The sequence below is a fragment of the Puntigrus tetrazona genome, chromosome 11 (assembly GCF_018831695.1).
Source record: "Puntigrus tetrazona isolate hp1 chromosome 11, ASM1883169v1, whole genome shotgun sequence".
NCBI lineage: Eukaryota > Metazoa > Chordata > Actinopteri > Cypriniformes > Cyprinidae > Puntigrus > Puntigrus tetrazona.
In genome coordinates, this window is record NC_056709.1 from 22,378,742 (window position 1) to 22,394,714 (window position 15,973).

General features: G+C 39.0%; 1 protein-coding gene across 1 annotated transcript; it reads right to left on the bottom strand.

Moving 5' to 3' along the window:
• Positions 1-6,628: 6,628 nt before the first annotated feature.
• On the bottom strand, positions 6,629-14,776 carry dhrs3b (dehydrogenase/reductase (SDR family) member 3b). The gene is made up of 6 exons (XM_043252665.1): positions 14,037-14,776; positions 9,636-9,779; positions 9,244-9,363; positions 8,332-8,570; positions 7,651-7,776; positions 6,629-7,550 (listed from the first exon to the last, which is right to left on the bottom strand). Exons 1-6 carry the CDS (start codon positions 14,229-14,231, stop codon positions 7,466-7,468), a joined length of 909 nt encoding a protein of 302 aa, XP_043108600.1. The 5' UTR covers positions 14,232-14,776; the 3' UTR covers positions 6,629-7,465.
• Between the last annotated feature and the right edge of the window lie 1,197 nt (positions 14,777-15,973).

A 15,973-nucleotide genomic window follows, 5' to 3' on the forward strand; every position in this document is an offset into this window, starting at 1 on the left:
AACTGCGTAGTCGCGAGCCGGGTCATTGGGGTGAGGTTGTCAGAGCGTGCCTGAAACAGTAACCAAGGGGTTCAGCCAGAGTTCACACACAAAATGTGTAGGATCCATGTCTTCTGCTGGCTCACCCGCACCAGCACACTCTATCCTTCAAATACCTATAGCTCTGTCACCAAAGAGCTTAGGAAACAAACTTTCTTTTTTTACTGTCAACCTGTAATGGAAAAACATTTGGGAATAAAAATAGGGAAAAAAATTACAGAAAATATATACTATTAATTGCTTAGTGAATAATGTCTATTAAAGAAGAATAATCTACAGGAGGTGCACATATATAATACAACTTGAGTTTCATAATAAAATTATTAGTATAAATTTTGGGTCAGACTAGGTTAGATTTATTTATTTATATATTGAAAACTTGTCTAACTAACATACTTCTAAAGAAAAAAATACTGATTAACAAAATGATATTATTATATATTATAAGGATAATTAAGAAAATAAAAACTTGCTAAAAATCTCAAATGACGTAAGTCATTCAGTGACAAATTCTTTGAAATCAGAGATTAGTTTTGTTTGTTTTTTTCCCTGAATGAACACTCGGCTCTTGTTTAAATGCTGTTAAGAAAGAGCATAGCTGAATGGAACCTGCAAAGTTCTACAGAAAGAATGCCGAGATCTCCATTGGTATGAGAGGCTGAAACAGGAAAGGCCACTAAGCTAAGTCCCTCTGAGTGTGTGTGGGGACCCTATGGGAAAACTGCCTGCTCCGATCCGATTCAAGACTGGTTGGCCCATTGTCAAGCAAAGAGCTTGACCTGAAGTTGAACCCAATTGTCAACCCTGCAATGCACTGCAGAAAAACAGGGGAGGATGGGTCTGAAGAGGTGGAATGTACCAGAGCAAAGGAACTTGGTCTAAGCCCCACACAACAGTTGCTTTCCATGAAATCCGTTCAGTTATTGGAACATCACAACCATTGTAAATCAAAGTGGGGTGGACATCCAGAAAATAACTTGATGTTACAGTCTTTTTTTTGACAGAAACTGCTGGAATGGTCTATAGGAGCTTGCTGTCCCCATTGAGTGGGCTGTGCTCATCTCCTCCCTGTCTCCAGTCCTTGCGGGGCTGAGGCTTAGGCTGCGTCTGCGTCTGCAAAAAGCAGCCCCAGCTGTGGTCACCGGCGCCAGTGCTGAGTGCAGAAGAAAAGCCCTGAGCCTTCAGAACAATTCAGCCTTTGTGGAACTACTGGAAGCCATCAGCCAAAAATCAAATGACCGTAAGCCACAGATATAAGCCAGATGTGGGGATTCCAAGACTTCGTTCCAGTGAGCCCCAGCCCAGCTACACTCATCCCAGCCTGGCTGTGGCAGCCAGGGGAATGGGGTCATACAGCGGGTATTGCGTTGCTCCAGCAAATGACATGCTTGTCTTCATCTTCAGTTCAGATCACTCGAACCATGACAGCTCGGAAAGATAGAGGCATGAGCTGCCAAGAGCTGAGGCCCTTGTAGGCCAGAGGAAGGTCATCGTTTCAGGGCTCATTTTTGGTTTACAGGTTCTTGCTTTGATGCACTTTTGTACACTTTCCAAAAGTCATTTCCGTCTATCGTTTTAAATGCAGTAAATTCAGAAATATTGCAAAGAAGCCAGACACTCCACCCCGACATGTGTAGATTTATATTTGATTCCGATTAAAACCGATAGCCAAAAGATTACAGCAGTGTTAGGAAACCATCGTACTGTCAGTTGAATTAAAGGGAGTTTCAAAATACACTCAATCATTGTGCTGGTTACTTCATTTAGTTTTTGTTGCTCAAACATAATTTTGGCTTAATAGGTCAAAATCCAGTGGAATTTCTGTTTTTAAAAAGTCCAATCAAGTCCAATATCGTCATGACGTCACAACTTCAAATCTCAAGAGATCTCAGGCTTCTCGCTAAAAAGTTATTATTTTTTAAAACCAATTAAATGAACACTGTAGCCTCAATGACAAGAAAATGATTGGGACTGTTCCATTTGTCACTTTTCTACTTAATTGTCCAACAGAATGAGAATCTTACACTATCATCATGACTAATTATCAGCAGAGGCCTTAAAGATGACTGACAATTAGCATACAATTTGGACCCCAGTGTAACAGAACAGAACCAACATAAATATATTGCAGATATCATTAGGTTCAATAATATAATGTAGCATTTTGAAATACGTAATATTGGTCTTCACACAGTCTGGTTTGCCTATGCTCTATAAGCTTTTTTTCTCTGGAACTGGTGGTGGTATAGGAATTTGTGGGGTATATTTTGGCAGTGAAGGGTGATTCATATCAAGAGCATCTGTTAGTTTTAGACCATGCTCCACAATAAGAGTTTATTATTTTTTGGCCTGGTTTAATTTGCAACTTGTGTATCGAGATATCTAGCTGCAAACTGATCTAAATGCTGCCCTTTGAAATCTCTTATTTTCACCTTCAGTTCAGTTTCATAACCAATGGTGTGAGCCTCATAACATTTCTATCTTCCTTTGCAAGCCCAACCTCAGACGACTTGATTACCAGAGCTGCCATACATCCTTGCATGTCAAACCAGTTATCTCAAAGTGATTAGTGTTAGTGAAGAATTCTTCCCCAAAGGATCAATGATGTCTGATCTGACAGATTTATTGATCTGGCGAGTGCAACCGTGAGTGAGAACTCTGTCACTTTTTTAGATTTAGTTCCCACATGGGTCCTCACATTGACATCAAACAGGCCAATAAATCCAACGGGAGCAAACACAGTGCAACAGGTCACAGAAAGGTAACTCTCTTTGTCTCCTTTGGAAGACCTCGAAGTCTGTATTTATAAGTGGCCAAAGGCATTCAGACACATCTGGTCTCTCACTTAGTCATGACTTGATCTGCGTGTTGAAAGTGTGCATAAGCTCTTTAAGCTGTTTCCCTCATTAGCTTGGGGTTCTATGAAGAACTTGTATCCTTTTCATGACCCACTAATGGTCTTAGCTTGATTAACTCCGGACTCTGGCAGGGGAACTTTCTTTTCCCTGGTACAATGCCTGAGAATGGAGCATGGTTGCATAACTGACAAGGAAGTGGCCTGGGTCGTAAATAACGTGCACAAAATGATCCATCTGGGAATGGCACTTTCAGTGGAGGCTCCAAATTTGCAGCCTCGTGGCCTTTAAAAAGAACCCAGAATACATTGCCAAATCCTAAACTGCATTTAACCCATGCACCCTACTCTCTCTGTCTGTTTGCATTTTCTTCTGACTTCCATTCTTTTTCCAAACATGTAGGATGTCTCTTTCTTTGTGTCAGCTGCCTTAACTTGTGGGTTTGATAACATAGAGGCCCCTAAAGCACCATAATCGATGCATTTCACCCCAAAATGTAAACCTTGTTGTTCCAAACCTGTATAAATTTTTTGCTTTTGTAAAACTTTTCTTTTGGTTAATACAATAAAAGTTATTGTGGCCCAATATTGCTTTGGACTCACAAAAACAGTGTGAATTGCATACAGTCATACAGGACTGAAATTACATGAATATGAGTAAATGCTGAAATACATTTTTGGATGAATTCACAGTTTCCAAATCCGAGGTTTTCCCATGGAATTAGACTATTCATAACACCGTTGCAGCTGGATATTTTTTATTCTGCAGGGTAAAGCAGTCTCTACCCAGAATGCGATTTTAAGGGGGAAACTTCATGAAAATAGTGCAATTGGGCTACTTGGCATGGTTTTGTCTCGCAGACTTGGCAACCCTGGATGAAATAGCCTTTTAACAAATTCCCAAAACATACATGCTATTCCATCAAAAGCGAGCACATGCAGAGATCAATGTAAAGAATCATTGCAAAGTCTTTGTTTTTGTCTCCATTGTAATCTCGATAGGAGAGGTGTAGGCCCTTGCAGCTAGATGAAAGCTTGAGTGTAATAAACAGCCCGGCCATAAAGGCGAGCTGATCTGGCACGGCTGTGCAGCCCTTATGTAATTTCTCGCCTGGCTGTGATGTTCGCGGTTCTGTTGTTGTTCCTGCTTTGATCTACTACAGTGATAACAGTGTTCCAGAAAGCGATGCTAATGAAAAAAGATATAGTGGGAGTGGAAGTTCACCACAGCTCACAGGAAAGATGCTTGCCGATAAGAACACTGCTCTTCTGTACGCTTCATCTATGGAGGAAGCATTAGAGGACCATTGCACACTCTGATAGAACCAGGTGTAGTGTCTGATATGGGAACTAATTGTAACTGTTCATTCTCTGCTACGATCACACGTCAGGATATAAGTTTGTTAAATTCATCTTAAAATTCTGTTATTACTTCCTGTTATTACTCTTTTCCTTACAGTTCCATTGACTGGGTGCTAAGCCTCTCAAACATCAAAAAGACAATAAAAGCAGCAATAAAGTATGAAAAATGCTGTCCATATGACTATGTTCGAAAGTACATAAGAGACTAAACCGTAAACCATTATTCATTAAAACCTTCTTTTTTTTTTAAAATTGTTCACAAATCAAACTGATTTGATTCTGGAATGAACTCACCAAATTAATTATTTGTTCTCAGTGTTTAACAGCACTTTGGAGAAAAATTTAGTTGTTATTGTCAACGATTTGTCACATAAGGCTTTAGAAGACATAAACATGAGTAAATATCAACATGCGTATAATTTCACCCAAATATCGCTTTAGCAAATGTGGGGTTTGGCAGATTCAGCTGTATATTAAGCAGCTAGATTTGTAAATTAAAACTTTTCTGTCTGGGCATAATGACCTTTAACCTCATACCTCAGTTACCCATAATTCTCAGCAGACAGGGCAACTGAGGCATGAGGTTCAGCCCCTTGCTGGGGGTCAGCAAAGTCTCATTTTGCCAGATCAGCTGCTGAATGATGGATGAGCAGCGTGTCGAACTGGCAAAAGTGCTAATCAGGAACGTAGTAATGGAAATGAACATGCCCAAACACATTTACAGTAAATTCCATCCAAATTCAGACATCAAGAACAGACTAATATAAGCTAATAGGATTAATCATAATTACCAAATACAATAAATGTAATAATTACAACTAAAAAAAGCTATTTTTAAAAAAAGCTTTGTAATATTTTAAGACAGTTTGAAAGTAAGGAGAAATAATGTCAAATTTTAAACCGGTTGTGTTTCAGATATTTGCTTTCATGATTTATGTTGTTTTCTCTTACTCCATCAACCATGACATTGCCCTTTCAGAGTGCATTTTTTTAGGATTTCTGTGGCTTTTTGAATTTCCTCATAAGCCTTCTTGATCCACGAGCCAGGAAATATGGATTGAAAGAAAAAAAGGATTACAGATTAATATGGAAAACAGATTCGGCAGAATAAAGTACGTCATAAATGCATAACCACAGACCTGCAACATTAAGATTCCCACTCATGAATCCGCAGGGACTGAGTAGATCGGAGACATCATGATACACTCTGAATTAAATCATCAGTATTCCTGCTCTTACTCTGGTGCTTTACGAGGCTTCTCAGAAGGAGATACACATACGAGGAGTAATTAATAAGCAATGTGTTTTATGAAGAATGTCTCGTCTGTATTTGGGAATAATAAATCCTGCTCCGGGTGGGGAAAAGTCATTGTCTTTTTTGTTGTTTTGTTTTTCTGTTCCACATATGTCTTTTTCCAGCTCATAGGGATTCTGATCAAAGTCTGATCACTGAGGATGGATTGCAAACATGGTTTAATGATTTCAAGCAGGCTTTGCAATTGAGTATGAATGCAGTCAGATCTGTGTTTTATGTTTGACTAACCCTGGTCTGAACCTTTCCGCTGGGGTCTGAACCCTTCTTTTCTTTTGCATACGTACAACTCCCCAATTTCATGACCCTCGGGTGACTTTACGTTCTTGCAGCATTTCAAATGGCCCACTCTGGGGCAATGAAAACCAGTCCCCACAAGAGACTCCTATTTTTCCTTTTACTGAGCGTGTTTTAATTTATTTTCTTCTCAAACTCAGGATGTGCGGCATAGCTGTAATTGTTGAAGAAGGTGCTTGTGGTTTACTGTGATTCATATGATTCTTATGTGGTTTATCTGGCTGCCAGAGGTCAGACAGATCCCACATTTTTATTTATTCTTCATCGTTAGGACATGTACAGAGGGGTTGAACTTGTTTTTTTGCACTTCAGATGTACGTACAGTACATAGACCAAAGCATTGAGGAAATTTGGGACAATAGCATTTATTTTTACAATTGTATTTTAATTTTTAGTTTGTTTTCAATTTGTAAGTTTCAGCTTCTCATCGTTTTATTTTTATTGCATTATTTAAATTGTCAATCAAATAAAACCTCCATTAATTGAATTAGATTTTCCAAATTAATACGATTATTATTATTTTTTTATTTATTTAAATGTCCAAATACCTTAAATACATTTAAATAAATAATTTAATAGACATTGCCTGGGGGCATGATTCAATTGTGTTTTAAATCAACATTTTACACTGACAGCCCTTTGAGAGCTTTCATTTTCTAAAATGTAATTAAAATGTTTTTAAATAATCAGCTTTAGTAAATAGCATCAGATCACATTAAAGGAGTTGTATTATACTTTTACTGCAGGAGTAATCTTAAAAAGGCTTTTTATTTTCTTCACAAAACACCACAGCAGTGGTTGAATGGTTCTGCGGTTAAATATTTCCAGCTTGCCATAAAGCAAACCTCAAGAAAGCACAGCATTTTCCCTGGTTTCCTGTAACTTTGTTCTCAGTACACACTTTTGAAAGCACAGTTACAATTGAGCCAAACCTTCAACACAAAAGTTACTAACTCAAGCCTGCTTTGAAAATAAACCAAGCTCGCATCTTTGTTTCATCTCTTCAAAAGAGAAGAGACTTAGAAAATTGACAAAAAACAGATCTGACTTATTACTTTCCACCAGCAGCACAGTGAATGTATCTGACAGGGGGAATGAGTCAACCCACGTGCCGGAGCAGCAGGTCAAGCCTGTTGTGTTGGTGAGTATAAAGTGCTGAAGAGGCATTTACTGCTGTGGACCCTGTGGGACAACACAGACTTTCAAACCGTATAATGCCCAGCGCTAGTCCAACTAGAGTGAGGATTTTAAAACATCCCAATGGAAGGCTTTTCTCTTTAAAACGGCTTTTTAATCAGATACTGAATTCATGGTGACAGTAGTTAAAAGGTGATTGTTTAAAACTTTAAAGTACACATACAGTACAGCAGTCGATTGAGGCTTTTTTGTGTCCATTCTGTGTTTGTCCAGCACTGCAACACAGAAGTCAGTGGTGACCTGCAGGTGGTCCTAGAAATAAGGCACCATGTGCTCTGGCATGCCGTATTTTCTCTCTAAATCACTGCTTCTGGCATAGTCAATATCTCTTGCTTTCGACTATGAAACAGTTTTCTTAAAAAATAATTGTAACATTTGGAACTCCACTGTCATCTGTTGACCTCTCATGTCCGTCCTTTGAAAGTATTCATGCAGGTGTAGCTTCCTGAGAACTTGTGGATTTCTTCAAGGGCACTCTGTGGTAGCATACTGTTTTATGGGTAAAACAAAGAAAGAAATATAATCAGTGAGGGTTTTCAAAACACATTTAGCGAACTAATTTGTGTTCGTAAATAGTATCAGGCTATACCTTTTGAGGATAACGAGTGCATGCATGGTCCAGGGTAAGTAAACAAAGGCTGTATTGGTCCTAACAGCATCCACAGTTTTTTGGGCTACCACCTCAGGCTTTAGAGGAGGGAAGAGTTTGGGGAACCTGCAGAGAAAAAAACATTTGTTTTTATTGACAAATATGCACCACTGTGAAATGATAAACAAAGAAAGTCTTATGTGTGATTGCTCAAAGAAAGTCTTAAAGGGATAGTTCACCTTCAGTTACTGGTCCCCAATGACTTCCATAGTATGGAGGAAAAAAAAAACACTATGCGAAGTCAAAGAGACCAACTTAAGGTGAACTTGTCCCTTTATTAGCAATTTGGCTATTTAAATTATAAATCTGTGTGATGTGATGTCAAAAGAAAAAGAAAAGTTGTTTAGACTGTATTGTATTCTGATTAAAGATCATGAAGAAATTAGTTACTGGCGAATCATCCAAAATATGACCACAACCATACATTAACAAAGTAAATAGGCTCCATTTTGATTTGATGTTCACATAAAAGTGCCTCAAATGATGATCTAACCCATTCTGCTTTTGTGCTGTGACTTAGTGCCAGTTCAAATAGGGTAATCAAAAGGGTCATCCTACTATTTTTGTCCATTAAAGAGTTGACTTTATGAATGATTAATTTGTGCTGTGCCCACCGCTCACCTGACTCTCATTCCTTGAAACATTTCAGTGTTGGTGTGGAATGGGAGGACAGTGGTACAGGCCACCCCCGGGCAGTCCAGCAACCCCAGAGTCAGGCTTTCCATGAAGGCTAGTGATGATGCTTTAGAAGTACAGTAGTCTATAGCACCAGGGATGGGCGATAGAGACAGGATGGAGTTGACGCACACGACATGACCATTTTGCAGTTCCAGCATACGAGGCAAGAAGGCTTTTGTGGTCTGTGGATGAAAGGATCATTAAAAAGTAAGTTAAACCCCTGGATGTAGGAATTTGACAGGCAAGTGATAAAAATGTCAAATATTACATAACCTAATGGGTAAATGAAAGTCAATTTCTCATAACTCATTTCATTGCATTAACATAGCAACATTAACTAGTGGTGCATGTTTGGTCGTGGGATGTTCTGTTTGTTTAAACAATATGAAATTGGGGATGTTTTTTTAAATGAATTATTTTGGTTTTCTTTGCACACAAAAGCTTCATAAACACTTCTGCCTCAGTTTAGGATAAGCTCTGCCAATGTCCATTTGGTATCATTTATACATTACTATTAATATTAATTTATTTTCAATTAGTTTTTTTTTTTTGTAAAGAAAAAGGTGACCAGACATGACATTTCCCATGGACACATTCTAAAAAAAAAAAAACAGGTTTGGTTGTTTGTACTGCACCGATCGATAGCTATATGATGTTATTTTAGGCAATTTAGAAATCCTGGGCATAACCTATCCCTGGGAAGTGGCATGTCCGTTCACCTTAATTCGGAAGCAAACTAGAAAAGTCAAGAAAATATTACATTTAGATGAATGCAACTTTAATAGTTTGATTAGTTTTAAAGACACTGAATCAGACAAAATCATCCTATATTGTCCTATATAAATATGTACTTACCCAAAACTGTCCCATCGTGTTGATGTGCTGTGACTTTAGAAGAGCATCATCATCACTGTCCAGCAAACTCTTCCCATGAACCACTGCAGCATTATTCACTAGAATGGTAACATCTCCCACCTACCATAAGAAAAAAAAGACCCACTGTGAGATATTCTTTCCAAAAATGTCCTTTTGTTTTCTTCCATGGCTAGTTAGCTCTGCCATACTGCTGGGCCTTATCTAACCCAGACATTTCAGGCAAAGTGTAATCTCTATCCAGGCTACGGGGGTGGAAGGCAACAGAGCCAGCCATTGGGGTTATTACAGGTTATTAGAGCCAACCAATGTGAACTAATCTTATTATGATCTTAATTAAGAAACTCCTCGGGGTATGATATTATGGGGCATACCTTTTCTCTGACAACCTTGGCTTGCTTGTAAACCTCTTCTCTGTTGGCTACATCGCAAACAAAGTAATGGCACTCCGTCCCCATGAGGGAGATCTCCTCGCATGCCTCCTTCAAACATTTTTCTGTCCGGCCCCACAGGATTAGCTGTTAAGAGATAGGAACCACATGTCAAAGGTGGACCAGAGCAGAAAACTGACAAGAAATATAAAGGTTTACGAAGCATGATGGGATCTGTCATACTGGCTATAAATCATCTTACCTAAAATAAAACCAGCTAGCACAGATAAGCACTTAGTCACATGAATTCATCTTTCAAAGTAGATTATATTTGCTTGGAAAAATGTCATGTTGTCAGTTGTCTTGCTTTAACAATGTCTTATCTAATTTATTATGACTTACATTTTTCAATGTGGGTGTTTACTAGTAAACACGAGGAAATGTGGCCTATAATTCATGCCAAAGATTTTGACACAGAAAGCATGAGTCAGATGATAATCTGTTATTGTATTTCAGTATGTCCTTTTTAAATTAAAAGCACATTTATTTGGAACTGGACTGTATTTTTAATTTTTATTATGCCACACTCCACAAAAGCTTTTTCTATTTGTGAGGAATATATACCACACCAATATATTTAGCACAGTAGCTAGGTATGGTATAAACAGAAGAGTCCCATTCATTGAAGGAACAGTGGAGCTATTTTTCATAGCCACTATTAGTCTGGAGAAGGATTAAGAGAGAAGCCTATGTGAATGGATTGGCTGGGACAGGGAACATAGGGGGCAGTGATTGGTCAATTAGATTCGTCAGTCTGAGAGGTCAAGGAAAGGTAATGAAATCAGTGATGCTGTCTCATCATCTCTCAGACAATTCTCATAGAGATTACACAGCCTGCTGGGCATACTGACCCAGCCATTTTCTGCTTCAACAACCTCATAATTGTGTGTGTGTGTGTGTGTGTGTGTGCGCGCACGCAGTTTAATTATCCTTTTGGGACAAATTTTGATTCAGACATTTGCCAAGATGACAAAATTCCTCATTTGGAAAAATATGAATATATAAATTCTATTTGTTTATATATATATATATATATATATATATATATATATATATATATATATATATATATATATATATATATATATTTTTTTTATTTTAGTAATTATATGTTTTTTAGTCATAATGTTGTTTACATTTTTCATTTAATATTTATATTTATTTTATATTTATTTTAATTACTAAAAACAATTTTTATGTTAACAAAAACAACACTGGTCTACAGTAAAACTGTAATTAACATAAGAACATATACAAAATAATATTTTTTCTATATGTCCTGATTTCTGAATAAATGTTAAGGAGAGTTAATACTGAGGGACAAACCCATGCCCTCCATTAACATTCATTTTTATTGGAACCAAAACACTGTTGTCAGCTAAACCCCAGGTCTGGTTTGTGGGTTTTACTTTCACAAACTCTGCTTTAATTGGCAAAAATTGACTGCAAATTATTGAAGTGTACAGTAAGCTTTTCACACTGCTGGCTGGTTGTAAAACATGGTACACATTTATTTGTCATGGTTGCCTGTATTTGGTTTTTCCTTTTCTAGAAAGGGTTTATGGAAATTTCCAGCCTCTGAGCATGTGGCGTGTTCTTTTTGATAGGTATGTATTTCAGCCAACTCCTACCTGGAAAAATGGAGCCATTATTAGGGTCAAACCGAAATGTGAAGAAACATTAGCCTACATTAGCCTAAATTTGTTTTACTCACTGTTTTTCTAGCCGAATGTATTCTAACCTGATAATGATTTAATGTTAGCCATCCTAATTAACCCGGGGCAATCTCGGTGGTCCCTATCAGTGATGTTTGCTGATGAATTAGGCCAAAGACTTGCCTGTGTGTTTTTATAAGAGTCTGCTTTATATGCATGGCCTTTGAGCCAATTACCAGGAAGGTCTTGATTAAACTTATAATAGGATTTCACAACAATCTTGATATTTCTTTCAGGGAACAAGAGCTCACAATGTGGTCTCCCATACAATCCCACTATGAGCTTCATCTGCACACATCACATTAGCAAGTCTTATCACTCAAGTCCTTAGAGTAGCGATGGCTGAGTGCACCGCATTAGCATATAATATGCGAAAATAAGGAGCAAACAAACCGTGCTTAATCCAGTCCTGCGAGGACACACATTGTGTTTTCTTAGCGATAAACACAAACGATGAGTGTTCTGTTTTGAAACCCTCATAAAGAAGCATTTAAGCTGGTTTATGGTGAAACACGTGATAACATCAGCATTACACCTTCCACTTTGCACCTATGGGATGGGTCTGAATGTGGACGGGGGCACAAGGAGTTCAGGAGGCAGTCGCCTGCCGCTGTCTAATTAGTGTGGAGACAGAAGGGTCAGTCACAGGGCACTGCCCAGCTGGGAGCTGTATGGTCCCTGCCACCCTCCCCCCAGCCCATACACTTACAGAAAGCAATTTACATAAGGCTCACTTCCTTCACACTTCCTTAAGCCATTAGCCATGGGACCACATGGACGGTCGTGGATGATGGTGCTTCCGTACACGGGTTCCAAAAGTGTGTTTTGGCAGAATAATCTTTCAACGAAGATCTCTTTCTTAGTGCAAACAATATTTCAATAATTTGGAGATTATTTGTCCACTACTTTTGTGCAATGGAAAGGTTCCATGAATATTAAAGGCCTTTGGCTTTATGGATCTACAGATGCCAATAAAGAATCTTAATTAAGCATCTGAAGAATTCCTGTTCTTGGTTTTTTATTTTTCTTGGTTCTTCAAATCATCGTTTAGGGCTTGGTTAGTGGGCGATGACATAATTTTTGCTAAATATTTCCAGCGTTGAATTACCATGCAGTGAGGACTTGCTGACCTCTTGGGCGGCATAATAAATGGCTGCTTTCTGGAAAATGTCAACCCCCACCTAGTGGTCAAGTTAAATTTGAGCCTGTGCATTTATGATTCATGTCTTTTTTAGCATTCCTTAAGAATGGGCTGTCAAGATAGCCACGGCAGGTGTCTCTTCCAAAGCCTTCACACCTTGACAATGGCTAACAACGGGGTGTTGACAAGCACAGTGGCTTCCTTTAACGTACTGCTGCAAAGCTGCTTCTTTCAAAGACCTTTGCCCTGGGACATTGAGCATGTCGGTGAGCATTCAGGGATCTAAGGTCTCCGAATTGTTTGCAGAGTAAGGTCTGTGCTGCGACTTTTATGATGGCTTTTATTTAGCCTCATACACACAAGCTTCTCTGGAGGAGAAATGTGTATAAATCAAAGTAAAGCCATGGATGTAACGCTGCCAAGCATGGGGGCCCCTGTCACAGTTACAGAAGTTATTAAGCTCTGTTTATTACAGTTGGGCCACTGGGTCTATTTATAATGCAATGTCTTGGGTGGGTGAGGCAGCTGAGACATTTCTTCCCAGCTCTTGACTTTCTGCACACAGTCCTGTTTCATTAGACTGGGCTTTGCAATCTGACTGCTGGAACACAAAAAATATTATGCTACTGCCAACGTTAAAGATTTAATTAAGACATTAAATACCCCAGTTAGAGCTCGTAATAGAGGAAGAATTCATAGGAAAAATAAGAAACTTAATCATCCAAGTGTTTAGTCAAGGTCAAAGTTGCTGGCACCGTGAAACTCTTGGACACTGGGCTCTCTAGTGAGACTACTGCAGTAATCTAAACATGAGAGCTGTCAAAGTTTGAAAGAAGGGTATTTTCCTCAAAAGAGCTGTTTGGTGGTTGACCCACTTTGCATTACAAGTTGAACCAGACATTGGGTTTCAGCTCTATGTTTTGATTGGTCTGTTGACCATAGGGGTTATGGACCATTGAAACAATGGTTATATGGACAGGACATTCAGTGTCCCTAGGGAGAGGAGTAGCCCATCCAGATACTTTGCAAAACAAAACAAAACACATCCATTGCTTGCATGACTAATGATTTACGTTAAAGTGGATTAGTTTACAAAAAACGCCATGAAATCCACAGTGTTCAATTGTATTTTGGTGGAAACTAAAATTTATTTTGTATGCGTAAGGCAATTATGGAATATAACTTTAGGTTTATTGATAGTGCATAATTATAGCTAAAATATTTTTATATTAATAGCGATTATGTTGATGAATTTTGTGTTTTATATCACAAATAGGGATATGTATAGTGTAATGAAACTTTGAGCAATCTGACAGATAGTTCTGAGTTATAGTAAACAATCAGAAGGAGAAAGAAACAGCGAGACCACCAGGAATTCAAACTATCGGGCTTACACCGACACTACACAACCAGTGGAAAGTTTTGGATTGAAATATTACGCAGAATGGCCGAGCCATATAACCAACAGTAATGAAACATAATGTTTACCTTTTTAGCTCCACGCACGGCGAACTCTTTAGCCAGGTGACGGCCGATGCCCCGTCCGCCCCCAGTGATAAGCACCACGTCTCCGGTCAGATCTCTCCGCCTGCTCGGTAAGAACCAGCACACGGTCGCCTTGACAATATAGTAGAATATCTGAATAGGTAAGAGCACCACGCAGCCCAGCGCCTTCAGATCCATGTCACTTCGTTTCAGTATCCGCTTATCTCAGCTCTCGCCTGAAACAATTGCTGAACTAATTGAATCCTTGCTCGGAGCGATCACCTTTACTCCTATTTTACAGGAACGGTGAAGGCAATTTCGCCTTTGTTTTGCAAAGTTGACGGACACTAGAGTAAAATGCATCTATCTGGAACGATCCAACGCAGTTTATGGGCGCCCCGGCGGAATATCTGTCATTTTGCGCACCTTTATTCCACACAAACTCTTTATCCACGGAGCTCTTGCTGCGACAAGTGTGCGCTGCTGCTTTGCACCGTCCTGTCGCTACTGACAGCGGCCAGAATCCAACTATGACGGTACCTCGGATCTGATAGGGGTTTTAAAGAGACCATTTATCTTGATTGACAGCTGGAGGACTGACAGAAGTATTGCTTTATCAAACGCTGGTGTGAGGGTTTCTTTATGACGGCTGTGTCCCCTCCCCCAGAAGTGGTGCCACATGCAATTTCACTGCCTTTCAACCTGCGCTCATTGTAACTAGCGGTGGGGAGTTTTGCTTCATTCCAGTGATTCGAGTCTTTTGAATCGGCTCTCTAAAGGGATTCATTTAGCGAACATTTATCCTTCATGAATCCTTCAATCGCTATAATTAATCATACGATTCGAATCGTATACACGCACAAAAAAGTCCTCTTTTAATAAAATGGTATGTAGATCTATGTTTTTCCCCGAAATGACAAGCCAGTCTCATTATAATTTCCAGTATGTTGTCATAAATTAATCAAGCCGTAAAAAAATAAATGAAATCATACATTTTAATTGTGTATGATCATTTCGACGCTTTCATAATATGCCTCTAAGACTTTCTATTCTTGGGCTCAGTCTGGCAGCAGATATTGTAAACAAACGAGATAATTCAGCCACGCTCGTTCATGTTAAGATCTCGTTTGGGTGCCACGACAAAACCGTGTTCGGTTTTTAAAACGTTCAATGTTTTTAAAAAAAGTTGGATTCAAAACACAGATTCGTTCACGAGCGAAACGCGATTTAATGATGTATTTCTGCACGATGGCGTCTGTTTCGCACCGTTTCATGAATCGCTGGATTGAAGTTTTCGGTTTAAGAGCCTAGTTGTTCAGTGACGGGTTTGACACGGTTACAGGTAAAAGCTGCCAGCTAACACAAGTGTCAACACGACGGAGGATCTGTTAAACCGACGGGGGGGAAATGAACCGGTTTGACAAGACACGTTTGTAATAACAGAACGCGTGTTATATACAATTAAAAACGCCATTTTATGACTTTATAATGTCTGTTTTGAATACTGTTTTGTTCTCTGCATAGTAAACAAGCGGGCTAGCTTGTTTACGTTCTTTTTTTTGAGATAATGCTACATTACGTTGAAGTGGATTGTAAAATATTTGTTAAATCAAAAGAAGAATGGTCCTACATAGATCTAGGCATTTGACGAGGTTTTTGCATTACTCCATGTCATCTTTTTCAGTGTGGGGATGTAATCGTGTAAACAACGTTGATTTGCTCTGAATGTTGTTGGATTTGTTGTTGTTGCTATTTTGAGCTCACCGTGCTCAGACTCAGACAGAAGAAGCAGACCAGGGCACCTTCATAACCAGAAGACCTTTGTAAATGGCTCTTAAACTCATGCAGTAAACCCAGGAGCCATTGTGGAGATTCCAGACTGTGATTTTTGGCCTGGCCTCTGCTTCTACTGCTTAAAGCTGAATGGAGGGCTGCTCAGA